General features: G+C 34.3%; 1 protein-coding gene across 1 annotated transcript in view; it reads left to right on the top strand.

The window, feature by feature from the left end:
* RAP1GDS1 (Rap1 GTPase-GDP dissociation stimulator 1) overlaps positions 1-16922 on the top strand; it is a gene marked incomplete at both ends in the record, with an annotated part of 147992 nt that overhangs the window by 32989 nt on the left and 98081 nt on the right. The window contains one exon of the mRNA XM_079710155.1: positions 954-1061. Within this exon, the coding sequence (XP_079566281.1) occupies positions 954-1061 (108 nt within the window). The remainder of the gene's footprint in view (positions 1-953; positions 1062-16922) is intronic.

The raw sequence follows: 16922 nt of genomic DNA, 5'->3' as shown, positions 1-16922 counted from the left end.
TATATATGAAATCTAAAAACAACAAACTATTAAATATAGCAAAAAAGAAACAGACTCACAGATATAGAGAACAAACTAGTGGTTATCAGTGGGGAGAGGGAAGTGGGGAGGGGAAGTAAAGGGGTAGGGGATTAAGAAGTACAAACTATTATGTATAAAATAAGCTACAGGATACATTGTACAACACCGAGAATATAGCCAGTATTTTATAACTATAAATGGAGCATAACCTTTAAAGATTGTGAATCACTATATTGTACACCTGTAATTTATATAACATTATACATCAACTAAACTTGAATAAAAAATTTTAAAAAGACCTCTTTGGGGTCCTAAATAATTTTTAATAGTGTAAAAAGCTTTTTAACAATCTATGGTCTAGAGGAATCTGTGTATAATTTAGGAGGAGAGCATTGCTTTAAAATCCAAAATGTACATGTTTTGGCTTAAAGAAGTACTTTGAAGCGTTTTTTAAGTGGCGTTGTTAAAACAGGTTTTATAGTCATCAGACTTTATTATTTTAAGTCATATCATTTTGAAACTTTTCTAAGCCTTCATATTCATTTTATGTATTTAAAATACAACAGAGGAAGCCAAAAATGTAATAAAGTATGATTTGCAAAGCTATGTAATTTTTTGTAGACTTTTTTTTTTTTTCAGTTAACCATGGCTTGTTCCTGAACAAGCTAAATAAGGTACAAGAATGCTGAAAAGGTGTTCTGTGACTATCTATGGAATATTCTTGGTATCTTACAGATACAGAATGAATATTTTATGAGTTAAATGGATAAAATTTTATTTAAAAAATATGTAATCGTATAGTCCATTGCCATTTTGGAATGTATGTGGAAATTAATTCACCATAATGGGAGCCTTATGCCTGTTAGTGGTACTGTTTATCATGTAACATGATGGTTAGAGAGGTTTCTGATTGCTCTTCTTTCTCTAAGCAGATAATCTCAGTGATACCTTGAAGAAGCTGAAGATAACAGCTGTTGACAGAACTGATGATAGTTTAGAAGGATGCTTGGATTGTCTACTTCAAGCCTTGGCTCAAAATAGTAAGTTTTAAGGAACCTCCATACTGTGAGGATATGGGGAGGAGGAAGGGTAAGCTGTGACAAAGTGAGAGAGTGGCATAGACATATATACACTACCAAATGTAAAATAGATAGCTAGTGGGAAGCAGCCGCATAGCACAGGAAGATCAGCTCAGTGCTTTGTGACCACCTAGAGGGGTGGGATAGGGAGGGTGGGAGGGAGGGAGACGCAAGAGGGAAGAGATATGGGGACATATGTATATGTATAACTGATTCACTTTGTTATAAAGCAGAAACTAACACACCATTGTAAAGCAATTATACTCCAATAAAGATGTAAAAAAAAATAGTAAGTTTTATTATGTTTACTCAAATGCCAAACAAAAAATCAAATCAGCAGTCATTCAGAAATTGGTATGTAGTTTAGCACATAACTTACATTCACATAACTTGAATTCTTTTGAATCCTATCCCTGAATACTGAGATTGTTTTACATGTTCACCCTCCTACTTACCTCGCCTCCCCCAGGATACTGAAAGCCAAGTTGATAGGCAGAAGAAAGGTGGAATTGATTGGTGGTGATGACATTAATACTAGTCCCAGAGAGAGGCAGTTCTTAACAGATAAGCACCAAAGTTGTTTTTCTTCTTAACACCTACATTTATGCTTTAAAAAAAGACTGTGTTTACATGTGGGGAGGAGAAACAGAGAGGAAGCTTTGAAAAAAAAAAAGAAAGAAAGAAACAGAGAGGAAGCTTAAAACACTTGAAATTTTTTTTCTGAGGTCTTTTTAATCATTTTACTTTAAAATAATGTGTATGCTTAGGTTTAATTGGAAAGAGCCATCAGCAGTCATCCAAAAATCCTGTAAAACTGAGGTAACACTTGATCTTTGGTGGCGTGGTAAATAATACTAGAGATAAAAATTATACAACTCTTCATTGACTAATACATTGTATTGTTACATTTGATCCATCATATTTCTATTCACTAATTTCTCTATTATCACAATGAATAGACAGATACAGAATAATTTTCATTTGTTTCCTTAATTCTCCTTGGTTGTGCTGTGGTTTATGCTGTACTTGTTTTTAATTATGCCATTATTTTATCCTGGGACTAATTATGTAGCTGACAAATAATTCAGGAGGAAGTATAGACTGTATTGTTAGAGTTCAGTTTCAAGCACTCTGATATGTATGCATTTTTTTTTCTTTTTTAGTAAACTGTGATTAGAAAATTTAAAATAATTGATTGCAGTACTCTTCATCAAAAAGCACATTTAAGGTAGCTTTTAAAATTCTGTTTTAGTAATTTTTTGCTTTTGAGATTATAATTATGTCAAGCTATTTAATCTTAGAGGTATCAGAGAAGGGATTTAAAATAAGGAGTTCAGTAAAAACATCTGGATAAGGGTCACAGTGGTAAAGAAAAAGAATAAGAGAGAATGTGTAAGGCTGTACTCTCCATTATAATAGATGCAGGTGGCTATTTAAATTTTAACAATTAAATTTAATTAAAAATTAAGTGCTTGGGCTTCCCTGGTGGCGCAGTGGTTGAGAGTCCGCCTGCCGATGCAGGGGACACGGGTTCGTGCCCCGGACTGGGAAGATCCCACATACCGCGGAGCGGCTGGGCCCATGAGCCATGGCCGCTGAGCCTGCGCGTCCGGAGCCTGTGCTCTGCAACGGGAGAAGCCACAACAGTGAGAGGCCCGCGTACCACCAAAAAAAAAAAAAATTAAGTTCTTTAGTCTAACTTTTCAATAGCCATGTTTGATTGGTGACTGCCTTATTGGGGATCACAGGTATAAACTATTTCCATGATCACAGAATATTCTTTTGGATAGAACCACATAATGACCTGATTTTTACACATGCCTGTATAGGCAGATTTACGTAATCTTGTAATTAGTCTGTATAAATTGAGTATCTCAAGTTCATTTTTTTTCAAGCATTGTTTTATTATAACTTATTTTGTTTTAAATGGCCCAGTTTTTTCTCTGTGTGAAAAACAAGTAGTATTTTCTAAATGGACCATTTGTTCAGGACCTGAAGGACATGGAGGTGATGTCCTTGGTTATACGTGGAGGCTTGCTCAGCCCTCTCCTGGAAAGACTGGTACACAGATAGATGAAATTGTTGAAGAGAAATGAAAAAAGGAAGCAACATTTTATAGCTTTTTAAAGAACAGATTCAGGAAATATTGACAAGTGTATATAGTGGCAATTCCTATTTCATACAAGTGTCACGTAATTGTTTATTATCTATAGAAAACCCTATGAAAGAACGTCAGTTTACTTGTTTTTAAAGAAGAAAGTATTTAGTATCTAGTTCCATATTCCTAACTTTGTAATACTCATCTACCTGTTGAATCCTTAGGTTATTTCTTAACGCTTGTTCTTTATTCAGTATGTTGATTTTTGGCTCCCTACTAGGCTATAATCCTAAACATATCAAATTATGTACAGAAGCTACTAATGTAGATTATAAGTCTTCTCTAACAGTAAGAATTGTCTGTTGTTGTTTGCATTTAGTCTACTTTATGCCTTTAATATTTCTGAACAGACTTACTGTCATGTATCAAAATTATTTCCTAAGTAAGGGACTTTGAAATTTATTACCAACTGTTTTTCAATAACCTTGTTAAATCTTCATTTACTGAGCATGAAAGATTGCTGCTGTTTTAGTAGAAATGAAAATTTATTTCACTTAATTATTTCACAGTAATATCTAGATTTCAGTTTTTTACCCTAAGTTATCAAATGTATCACAGAGTGATACATTTGCAGTTTTCTTTGCAAGCTAAATTCATTATGGTGTTCACCTCCTTTATATACTTTTGTATTATGTGGCTCTTTTAGTTATTGTGTCCATCATTAGTGAGGGCTTATGACTGGTGTTAATCATAAATTACCAAAGATTCAGTTTTTACTAAATAAAGATAGTATTTTAAGAATAGAGGAGACTAGACTAAACTAGAGAACATGGTCAACTAAAAAGACACTGACAATTCTTGATGAGTTAAGACCCCTGAATTGCCATAGAGTAGTGGTGGCCACCTAAGTTTGAATTTTTCTACACAGTCTAAAAAGCCATACAAATCAACAAAAAATCAGATAAAATCAAATATCTATAACCTATGCCCTGGAGACACACTAAGGACTTCAGATTATTAGGAGAGAGAAATTAGTATCCAAATCTAGCCTACTCAGCTTCAGAGCCCATTTTTAGAGGGAGTTCATGAAGACTGCAGAGACTGCATGGAAAAGATGAGAGGGGTTGAATCAGGAGCCTAGGGGTGATAGTTTACAGTTAAAATTGCCTTTAGAAAGAAAAAGTCTTAACTTGGTGGGAAAATTCTAAGATCTGGCCTTAGATTCAATTTGGAGCATTGGCTATTGGGAATCAAAAGGAGGAGACTTAAAAGTACACAGGACCCTAGGCAACAGATCAGGAGAGTGCCGCTTTGGGGGATGAAATTGTTCTCCCTTGCAGACTTGGTGTTTAAGGGAAAGAAGGATGCAAGATGGAGAAAGTAAGTGCTCTGTAGAAATAAGAAAATCATACTGTTAGAAGACACACTAATAACCCCCTTTGGTTTAAGTTCAGAAGAGGGAGCTTTTGAACTAAAAAACCTGAGAATTCATACTTACTCTTACTGCATACAACTTTTACTGCTAGTTAAAGAAAAGAAAAACTATACACTGAATAGGAAATTGCAGGCTATATACATACATAGGTGCTACAAGGAACAAAGCAGAAAATAAGAATCAAAACATTTTAGTTATTGAATATTTTTCTCCTAAACCACCCACGAAGTGGTTATCAGTAACAGAACACCATGACCTCTATTAAACATCCTTAAGCCTTTGCAGATATGAAAAGGAAAAAGAATACCTGGGTAAGAAATTCAGGAACTTGGAACCAAAGTGGATAATTACTAGGAAGATGTAAAGTAAGAGTTGACTAGAAGATAATGAAGAAAAAGAATCGTTTTAAAAAGTAAGACTAAATTACAAAGTACCAAGGAAGAATAGAGGTGACTGAAAATTTAATAAGGAGCATTGAGGAAAGCGGGCAAAATGAAGACAGAATAAAGGATCAAAGAGAAAATGATTAATATAGAAGATAGGCAAAAAGATCCAGCATACATGCAACTGGAATCCTCAAGGAGAAAAACAAAACATTGAAACAGAGCTAATATTTAAAAGTATGAACTTTTCTGAAGTATAAAAAGACCAGAATCTATACGTTGAAAGGGCCTAGAATGTACTTGTGAAAATTGACCTCGAAGAAGTCTAGCAAAACTTTTAGACTTTAAAGGTAAAAATAAATACAAAGGAGAAATCCTCCAGGCTTCCATGTTAAAAGATCAAGTTATTTAAAAAGAAAAGAAAATTAGATTGGCATCAGACTCTTCAACAACAATATGCAAAACAATTCAATATTAGAGCAGTATTTTCAGAAAACTAAAGGAATAAGAATTTTATATTGAGCCAAGGTGCTCAGTAAGTATCAAGGCTATAGAAAAATTCTGTTAAACATGGAAAAACGTAGGGAATACTATGCTCACTAGCCTTCCAGAGGAATCTTCTAAACTTGTGCTGTCCAATACAGTATCCATTCTTTGACATGGCTATTGAGCATTTGAAATGAGGCTAGTCTGAATTTAGGTATGCCATAAGTGTAAAACACATACTATACTTTAAAGACTTAGTACTTCCCCAAAAGTAAAATATCTCATTAAACCTTTTAAAATTATTGATAACATATTGAATCTTATTTTTAAAATTTTATAAAATATTTATAAATATTTCTATTGGAGTTTTATAGGCTATCATTTCTTGAATTATGGGTGGTTTAAGAATTGGACCAGCCAGTATGCTATGATGGAAATGCAGCTTAGAAACAAAATCATCATCATTGTCATCAATAAAATATAGTTGGGTTATTCAGTGGAGGAGTGGACATTTTTAAAAGAGGCCATTTAAAATAATGAACCTTAAGTTCATTATCCTAGGGTTAGATTCTAAGGAAGTAGTAGCATATAGGTCCAAGATATATGTTAGTCAGAAGCAGAAAGAAGAGACAGTATATATTCAAATATATTTATATCCAGGAATTCGTAGAAGAGGGGTCACAGAAAGGCTTGAATCTGATTGAAATAATGAGAAAGACCATCTTGAAATCTTTCACAGGTCACAAGATTAGTAACAGAAGATAATAACATGGTACTGGGTGCTGTTTGCCTTCTAATATGCTTTTAAGCACTGTACTTCATAAAGGGCAAAGAAAGCTCTCATTATGTACAATCTCCAGAAGGAGATAAGCCTCCATTGGTATTTGTAGTTTGTGATTGAAGCATTGACAGAGAATCTGGATTTTCTTACACTAGCTAATTAATAAATGATACCATTTTTGCTTCTTAAGTTTGCTAAATTTGAAAAACTTCTTATGTTCCTGACAGTAAAATATGTAAGAGAAATGTGATTTGAAATGATACTATATGCCAAATATATACTGAAAAAGATCTACCATCCTCAGTAAAACACTAATACTGACTTACTGTCACTAAGTTGTTGAGGGAGAAGCTGATGGGTTTGTGCTGCTGTGTCTTCCTAACATTTGTTTCTGACAGGGTCCCATTTAACTGTGTAACTGAAGCTACCTGTAGGTCTTCTGTGGCCATATGCTTGATAGATGTTAACTGGCTTCTCAAATTAAACACTAACCCAATATGTCCTGAACATGTCAAAAAATATGAGGCATGCAGATTGGACTTTTAATTACTATAATGAATTGGAAATGAATTAATAAGAATTATATATTCTCTCATGGAGCTGATTTTCAGATAGCTGGGGGCTTTGAATGACACTCCGGGAGGCATGCCATCAACCACCACACAGCCAGGGTTGTGATTTTCCTGCAGGGAACTTTGACTGGGAAACCCATACCAGTGGCTTCACCAGATTTTCGACTAAAGAGGTCATTAACTTGTTCTCTTAGCTGTCTAGCTTTTTCAACTTTTGACAGTCTTTCATTATCATAGTCTGGAATTGTCACCTGAATGATGTTAAGATCTTCAGCATCTGATGCAGTAGTATTAACATTGGGCGATGAATTTATTTTTCTTGGAGGGCTCTTAGAGGAGGAGGTGCTCTCCTTAATTGCTGTCTCAAACATTTCAGGCTTGGGGCTTCCCTGGTGGCGCAGTGGTTGAGAGTCCGCCTGCCGATGCAGGGGACACGGGTTCGTGCCCCGGTCTGGGAAGATCCCACATGCCGCGGAGCGGCTGGGCCCGTGAGCCATGGCCGCTGGGCCTGTGCGTCCGGAGCCTGTGCTCTGCAACGGGAGAGGCCACAACAGTGAGAGGCCCACATAACGCAAAAAAAAAAAAAAAAAAAAAAAAAAAACATTTCAGGCTTTTTAGTGATGAACTTAATTTTGGCTTTGTTTCTGAGTATCTTCTCCAGCCTTGGAATGCCAAAAGTAGATGGTCATCAGAATGGCACACCCTCGGGTGAGCCTTCCACGTGCTGAGTTCATTAAATTCACAGTCATTAGACCATTTCCAGGACTTGTGATTAATAACCAGTTGGTTGATCAGAGTGAGTGAGAAGGCCCGTAATCCAAAAATCAGCCGAGCCAAGCCAGTTGGAGGTTCCTGCAACAGAAGAACTAGAGACTGATAGAAGCTCTCAAATCAAGCAAGAACCAGACCCTATGTGATAGACCTCTTGCCTCCTAAGCTTAAAGTATCAGTGGGTGAGAAGAGCTTTTCGGACCTGTTACTGCCCCAAGCTGTGTAATATATTTGTATAACAGAAATACCTTCTATACAAACCTTTTTTTCTACTTTTAAATCGAAATGTCTACTTTTTCAGCAGTTCTGTGAATTGAGTTAAAGAGCAGAGTGACTGTAAAAAAAAAAAAGAATTATATATTCTCAACAGAAAAATGTAGTTTGATGTTTAAAGGAAAATGCTTTAAAGTAAGAAATAGATTGATTAAATTAACCTATTTTCAGTGTCTTTGCTGTGATTATGGATGTTTGAACCTGATATTAAAGGTATGGGCAGTAGCATACTGCTTTTTAGCTCCTGTAGTACTTGGTAGTCATGATGGTTGTTTCCTCTAGAAAGCTTTCTTACATAGTCTAAATGCTTTCACTTTTACCTCTTGTAATTCAGATTTCCTGAGTACCCACTTGGCTTTGTAAAACAAAGGTTAAAGTTTCACCATTAGGTAGACTTTGGGATTTATAAATGTGACATTTTGAGAAATTAATGAATCATTATTTTTACTAAAGGAAGCCTCTATATAAAATACATGTATTCTTGCTATTTTAATTATTTGATTTTATTATATTCAATTATTTATTTTTATATATGGTATAGGTGAGGATTTAATTTTATTATTTTCTAGACAATCAATTTTCCCAACACCATGTGTCATTTAATCTATTCCTTATTGGTTGAGGACGTTCCTTTTATCATATAACGTTCTCACTACTTAATTTAATATAATTGGGCCAGTCTTGGGGTTTTATTTTATTCCATTAATTTGTTTGTCCATTATTGTGTTGTAACCGTGCTATTTTAATTATAGTAGCTTTATTGAGAAAGTTCCTCTTTATAAATCTGTTTCAAAGTTTTTTATTTTCATGGGTTTGTTATATCAGAGAAGTTGTGTAAATACTTTGTTGCATTCCTGGAGAATGCTGTTGAAATTGGGATAAGCTATAAATTAATTTGGAAAGAATTGAAAACTTCTTAATAGTTTGTTATTCTAAAAACATAAATTATATCTTTTTTTTATTCAAGTTTTCTTTATGTCTCATTAAGATTATGTAATTGGGTTCACATGCTTTCCATATATATCTTATTTAAAACATTTTTCCTATGTATTCTACATTATTTTGGTTGTTTTTGCAAATGGACTTTTTCCTATTATAACTTCCAGGCCGTTTTGTTAGAGATCAGTTTGAAAGCTGTATTGATTTTTATATCTTTTATTTGTATTCAGCTACCTTTGGAGCTCACTTATTAGTTAAAATAATTTTTTAGCTAGTTCTCTTGGGTTTTGAAGTCAGAACATACAGAAGGTGTTATTTTTGTTTCCTCTTTCCCTTGTAACTATAGCTGACTTATTGAGTTGGCTTGAACTGCCAGCAAAATAGTAAATAACAATGGTATGAGTAGTATCTTATTTTAGTTTCTGATATTAGTGGCAGCCCTTCTGATGCTTCACCATTCAATATAATACCTCTGGACTTAATATAAAAGTCCTTTTTCATGTTAAGAAGATAGTCTTAATTAAAGAATGATTTTCTTAAAAAAATCAAGAGCAGGTACCTCTAAACCATAAGTCTTTAGCCTACTCAATATAAGAATAGTAAACATTGTTCTTTTTTATTATTTTAAAGTTTATTTATAATGAAATTATTTGCTGAGAGCATTAATTCTAGAGGAAGATTTCCTTAAGAATGGAAAGTACAGTGTAGTTTTACAATCTCAGATTCAATGTCATTTAGTAGAATAGTGAGGTTCAGTATAATTTATATCTTCCTTCGTGTATTCAGGGACAAATGTTTACCTATTGAGAATTAGTACCTAAAGAATAATTAAAATTAATAATGTTAATTATTTATTTTAGAATGAATGATTATTAAATGGTCTGATAAACATTTTAGGAAATTTCTTAATTTCATAATTTACAGCCCCCAGAGGTTCAAAACTACAGTCAGTGGAGCATTAATTTTGCCACCAGATAATTGTTTGGTTACAATTACAAGGTCATATTATATCAGCCTTTGAATTATGTTTATAGCTATAAATTGAGATATTCATTTTTTTGTTAGTTTGTATTACTCAACCCTGACAGTGTGAACTTGATTGCTTATTATTTTTCTTACTTCATTTTAATATAGTTTTACATAGATATAAATTTAGTTTTCCATGTGTTTTATACAGTGTAGTTTTATATAGATTTCTCTTAGGCATTTGTAATGTTATATGAATTTTGGTATGTCAAGATTTAATGAAATATGAATATAAATTATTTTATAAATTTAAAAAATATTTTAATTACTTGGCATTAATAATCATTTTTTAAATTTCTAACATTTGGCTTAGAGGAAGAAAAAGAAACACTAGCCAGAAAAATAGGTAATTGAAATAAATTTTTCTCCTTTTGGAGGTTTGATTTTATATGAATCTTAATCAATGTAAACCTATAGTTTATCTATTATGTTAAAACTGGAAGAGATGCCATACCATGGGAATATGTTTTATACCAAGTAAATAAACAAAAGCAAAGTTATTTCACTTTTCACTGTTACTCATTTATTATCTACTGCAATTTCCAGTTTTTGAGTTATGAATGTATGTGAATATTAATGACCAACTGCAAATATTGTTGAAATAGGAAAAATAGTAGTAACATTAAAGGCAAAATAGAGAGTAAAAGATTAACTCTTTGCTTGAAATATTCAGAGTAAGGGAAGAATAGCCAGAAAGTGGAAAAGGTCCCAAATTAAGAAACACTTTTTAGAAGCACATTAAAAAAGAGTTGAAGAAATAAATGTATGCTAAGTCAGCTATACATCTCTTTAACTGGATGTAAGATACTATATAATTTTTATTTGCTGTACAATAAGATCTTGATGAAGAATACTAAGGCCAAAATATTATATACCATATTCTTAACTGTGTGTGGTTCATGGTCATTTTACTGTCTTATAACAAATCACAACATAAATCTTAGCAGTATTTTTTTGGATCTGTATCCTAAGGCAAAAGAAATAAAAATCAACAAATGGGACCTAATTTACCTTAAAAGCTTTTACACAGCAAAGGAAGCCATCAACAAAACGAAAAGACAATCTACTGAATGGGAGAAAATATTTGCAAAGATACGACTGATAAGGGGTTAATATCCAAAATATATAAACAACCCATACAACTCAATACCAAAAAAACCAAGAACCCAATTTAAAAACGAGCAGAAGACCTGAATAGACATTTTTCCAAAGAAGATATACAGATAGCCAAAACGTATGTGAAAAAATGCTTAGCATCACTAATCAGATAACTAAAATCAAAACCACAATGAGATATCACCTCACACCTGTCACAATGGCTATCATCAAAAAGTCTACAAGTAGCAAATGTTAGCTAGGATGTGGAGAAAAGGAAACCCTAGTGCACTGTTGGTGGAATTGTAAATTCGTGTAGCTACTATGGAAAACAGTATGGAGGTTCCTCAAAGAACTAAAAATAGAACTACCATATTATCCAGCAATTCCACTGCTGGGTATATATCTGAAGAAAACACTGGATCATTGGGATACATGCACCCCAATGTTCATAGCAGCATTATCTACAGTAGCCAAGATATGGAAGCAGTCTAAGTACCCATCATCAGATGAATGGATAAAGAAGATGTGGTTTATGTGTACACACACTAGAGTATTCTCAGCTATAAAAAAGAATGAAATCCTGCCATTGCACCGACGTGGATGGACCTAGAGAGCATTATGCTTTGTGAAATAAGTCAGACACAGAAAGACAAATACTCTGTTATCACTTATATGTGGAATCTAAGAAATAAAACGAATGAATATAACAAAACAGAAACAGACTCACAGATACAACGAACAAACTAGTGATTACCTGTGGGGAGAGGGAAACGCGGGGGATGACAGATAGGAGTATGGGATTAAGAGACACAAATTACTATTTATAAAATAAGCGACAAGAATATATTGTATAGCATAGGGAAATATAGCCATTGTTTTGTACTAACTTTAAATGGAGTATAATCTGTAAAAATATTGAATAATTATGTTGTCACCTAAAACCAATATAATATTGTAAATCAACTATTTCAAAAATAAAAAAATTAACAAATAAGTAAAAATAAACACAACCTCTTTCCTCAAAAATCATCAGTAACTGAGAAAATGTGAACGTTTCATGTGCTTAGTAAGATAGAGTTTAGGTATAATATTCTAGGTAGTATTCATACAATGGACTGTATAATGTAGAGAATCTTTATACTCTCATTTTTTTTTTTACTAGAATTTAGTAGCATTCAGTGCCTTCTGTTGTCAGATACCTTCACTTGGAAATTTTGGCTGTTTTATCACCAGTTAAAAAACAAACAGTGCATTGTGTAATTTCTTGAGATTTCAGAAAGCCAACACATTTAGATAGAGTCAAAGTCATTTTTCTTTTCTAACTCTAGTTATTCAGAGTTGGAGCAGTAGTACAGAATACTATGTGAAATTTCATGACCCTGCACGTGAATTACTCTGCTGGCAGCATTCCTCTTGCTCCAGGGCATGTAGGGGAAAGAGGTCAGGGTGGTCAGTCTTTTGTTCTATTCAAACATTCAGCTGATAGAATGAGGTCTACCCACATTGTAGGAGGCAATCTGCTTTGCTTAAAGTGTACAGATTTAAATGTTAATCTTAGCCAAAAACTCCCTTACAAAAACATCCAGAATAATGTTTGGCCAAATTCCTGGGTACCATGGCTCAATCAAGTTGTCATGTAAAAGTAACCATCACAAGTGGACTCTATATTCTACTGACATATCAAAATGAATTGTGTGGCATAATAGTTATGTGTTGGGATAACTGCTAGTGAGGAATGATGCCCTTAACAGAACTTTCCACAAGCAAATCTATAGTTGATTTTACTAAGGTTGATTTTATGACCTGCTTTTTAGTATTTGTTGTGATAAACCCCAAAATGAGACTCCAAAAGGCGGAGTAGTGGGTTTTTTTTTAAGAGACATCTGGATGTAAATTCTGGGTTTTAGCGCACAGTGTTCTCTGAGGTGAGTTCACTTAGATGCTGGTAATTTTCTCTGCCCATATTGAAGTGTTACACATCTTTTCTCCTCCTTGTACTAAAGGAGCAAACAGAATGTTTTCATTTTTCTCATAATAACTTACTTATGGATTGATCACCTTTTCTTTCTGATGTGTGCATGTGGGAGGGATAAGATAAAAACAAAGTAGTTTCTAAAATGATGTCTGAAGTTTAAAGAACATTTTTGCATATGTTTGCTTTTGAAAAAATGTAATCTGAGACCTGATTAGCTTAATGCAAAGTGAAAAGTTTAGTCTCTGCATGAGCTAGTGATTGGTAATGCTACCAAAAAAACTTCCATTCTTGATGAGAAAATTCTTAAAATATAAGACAGTCTCCTTATAAGCTCAATCCTCTTTTCTGTTAAAAGTAATTACAACTTCTACAACATTAATAAATGTAACTCAGTTGCTCCATCTTTAGCATTCTGTAGGACAGCTTATGCATCCCTCTAGTTGAACTTATTTCGGTGTATATTAATTATGTGTGTATGCCTTTTTTTATTCAGTTATAAACTCCTTAAGCACAGGGCAGTTCTATTCAACTAGCATTAATTGGGTACCACCATGCATTAGTTGGTACCTTGCCCTGGAGCGATTGGATAGACAAGTAACAGATAAGTTTTAATACAGTATAACACATTATATAATAGAGCTGATTACAAAGTGTTCAGAGAACTGGGTTCAATTCATAGTTGTAAGAGTCTTTCAAAGTGTCACAGAGGGGCTGACATTTCACCTAGATTCTGATGGATAAATGGGTGTTTCATATGTGTATTCTCTTATCCTTCTCCTTTTACCTACCTTTTCTTCAAACCTTAGATAATATCCGCCATCTACCTTTTCCACTTCTCAATTCTGGCAGCCTCCAGCTGCTGGTAAAAAAAATCACCCAGTGGTACAGAATGTTGCTATTACAAATTTAGGGTCTCTAGCTTCAGATAGTAGTGCTTTTTATGTGTTCCTTCTTTGTGGAATAAATTTTTCTCCTTTTTCTGCTTAGAACATGCTTTATTGGGCTTCAAAACTCAGTTTAAATGTTACCTTGTTTATGTGATCTTCATGGAACTGTGATTGCTTCCCATTATACATTGTATGTAAGCTCCATGGTGTTATCAGTCACACTGAATTGTGGTAATTTATTTACCACTCTCTTTCTCTTACTAGGCAGCTCACTGAGGATATGGTTTGTATACTTTAGCTTATATTCCCGATATAGTAGGGACTCAGTAAAAAGACATCTTCTGTGGATAATCTCATCTACTCCAAGTCTTCAGCTACCAAATGGGTTCTAACAGCTTGGAAACAATTACAACATTGTGTGTGAATATTGGGGAAGAGGGGTGAATTTGATAAGCAGGATCAGGGAATGCTGGATTTTGAAAATACAGTGTACTTTACCCAGGTAATGTGAGGGCACAAGGATTATGGGAAGAACATCCCAAGCAATGGAAGCAACATATACAATGTCACAGTGGTGGGGAAGAAACCTAGTTCAATCAGAAACTGAAACTGGAAGGGGAGTAGGGGTCAAGTTATGAAAGGACTTTTATGCCATACGTCTTAGTCCACTTGAGCTGCTGTAACAAAATAGCCTGGACTAGGTGGTATTCCTCACACTTCTGGTGGCTGGGAAGTCCAAGACCAAGGCACCAGCAGATTCTGGTGAGGGCCTGCTCCCTGATTCATAGACCGCTGTCTTTTCAGTGGAACCTCACATGGTGGAAGAAGCATGGCATCTCTCTCGGGTCTATTTTTGTAGGGTCATTAATCCCAACATGAAGACTCTGCCCTGTGACCTACAGATGCCCATCTCTTTAGCTTTGTTTACTTCATATTTTTCCCCAAGGTGTTTCACAGGAGGATGGAGATGGATCTTTTACTAAAAATATTCCTTCACTGTGTTTTACTATGTCCTCATTCTCTTAGTATATACGAAGTGAGGAAATCCACGTTTACCGTAGGGACCATGTTTTCAGTAATTACTGTGAACTTATAGTTGAACGATTCTAGTTATATACTCTGCTTTTACCACAGTCATTAGCACAGTTCCTCTGGGTATTTCTGAGCAAATAACTTTCTTTTATTTTTTAACCAACTCAATTTTTAGCAACTGCTTTTGACCTAGTTAGTGGTAAGTTTAAGGAAAATAGCCAGACTAGCAGATCTCCCCGCTTATTCTAGTGATGATTTCCAAATACATAACTTCCCCAGCTCCCACAGCTTACATTATCCCTGGAATTGAAATGACTGCACAACTGTCAAAATCATTTATTATAATTTTATAAATGACTCTCACAACTTAATCTTTTAGTGAGACCTCTTTCTGGTGGTGAGTCATTGTGCAAATGGGTCTTTGTTCTGCCCTGTTTCTTTTCATGACTATATCCATCCTTTTCTTTCCTGTACTTCATGTTCCTTTTATTTGCTTAAAATCTTTATTGCGGGAAAAAGATTCTCATCAGTGAAAGACAAAGCATTTTCTAACAACCCCCCATATACTTCCATTTTCTTTTAGAAACATTAATTTCTCATTTATCAGGCCCTTTATACCCAGTATAGTCCTCTTATGTGTTTTATATATATTTATATCTATATATAAGTCCTCTTATGTGTTTATATAATCTTATACCCAGTATAGTCCTCTTATGTGTTTTAAATATATTTTAAACCTGTTTCACTTTCTCTATACACAGTTCCCTTTCTCTCCTTCAATCACTGAGTCAATTTATCTATCTCGAAATACTGTGCATCCCTTTCTTACCCAGTTGTCTTAGTTCTTACTTCTGAAAAATATGTTAAATAAAAATATTTGTCACGTAATAACTTGGTGAATCTGGTCAAGGTATTGTTAGCACTATATATCTTCTAGATTAACAGTTGTGTTAGGAAGAGCACTGGACTAGGAATCAGAAAAATTGGTTTCTTATTGCTTTTCCAATATAATCATATAACTTTATTTGTAGTATGAAGAAAACATAACCTATCATGCCTATGTCACATGTCTGTTCTAAAAAATGAGTTTTTATGGTAGTCAAGTATTTTTAAAAGATTGAATGGCTCTCAGTCAGGTGCCTTTAAATGAGGACACTATGCCTCTGTGTAGGAATTAGCTATAGTGGTGGGGTGGGTGTGGCATTTCAGAGAGGGAAAAAGTGCAGTAAGAAGGTATGAGATAAAATGATTAATTTAGCTTTCTATAAGCACTTTAGTGTGGCTAGAATGTAAGATATCAGTGGAGGAGTATCAGGAGATATGGTTGGGAAATATAAATATCATTGGATGTGCTTGAATGTTTAATTAAAACTTATAGAGGATCATTTAAAGATTTAAAGTAGGGGAGTGACATAAAATTTGTATTTCCAGAAGCTTATTCTGCTGTCAATGTAGATGACAGTTGCAGGGGAGGCTGGAGTTAGGGAGACTCTTGAGGAGGCTGTTGCATTTAATAAAGGTCAGAATTGAGAACTGGAAATAGCATGAATGTAACAAGGAAAGGATAGATGCACAAGATGCTAGTCAGATGGAATCTACAGAACTTACAGTACTTTCTGATTAACATGGGTGGTAGCAAGGCATTTACTAAAAGAGAAAAATTTATAATCATTCTAGGGCTTCTGGCTTAGATGGGTTCCCTGCCATTAACTGCAATAGAGACTAAAATGAAAGGAAAGGAAGAGAGTAAATTTGATTTTGGAAATGATAAATTTGAGGTATTTATTGTATATCTAAGCGCACATGGCTTTGTTTTCCTTTGGATAAAGGGAGAGAGGATTTGGGGCTCGTCTGTGTGGTAGGAAATGAAACCTTGGATCTGGATCAGATCTCCCAGGCACAGGGCCAGATCTCTTGTTAAACCCTATTCTAAAAATCTACCCCTTGAGAAATATATATTTCCCCAGAGACAACAATACACATGGCCCTTGAGTCATATTCCTTGTCCTTGCAGTCAGTCCCAAATCTGAGTCTTCTCTTCACAATCAGTCACGAGGATCCTTGGA

This window comes from Hyperoodon ampullatus (genome assembly GCF_949752795.1).
Source record: "Hyperoodon ampullatus genome assembly, chromosome: 1".
NCBI classification, from domain to species: domain Eukaryota; kingdom Metazoa; phylum Chordata; class Mammalia; order Artiodactyla; family Ziphiidae; genus Hyperoodon; species Hyperoodon ampullatus.
This window is presented reverse-complemented; position numbering and strand designations above follow the sequence as displayed.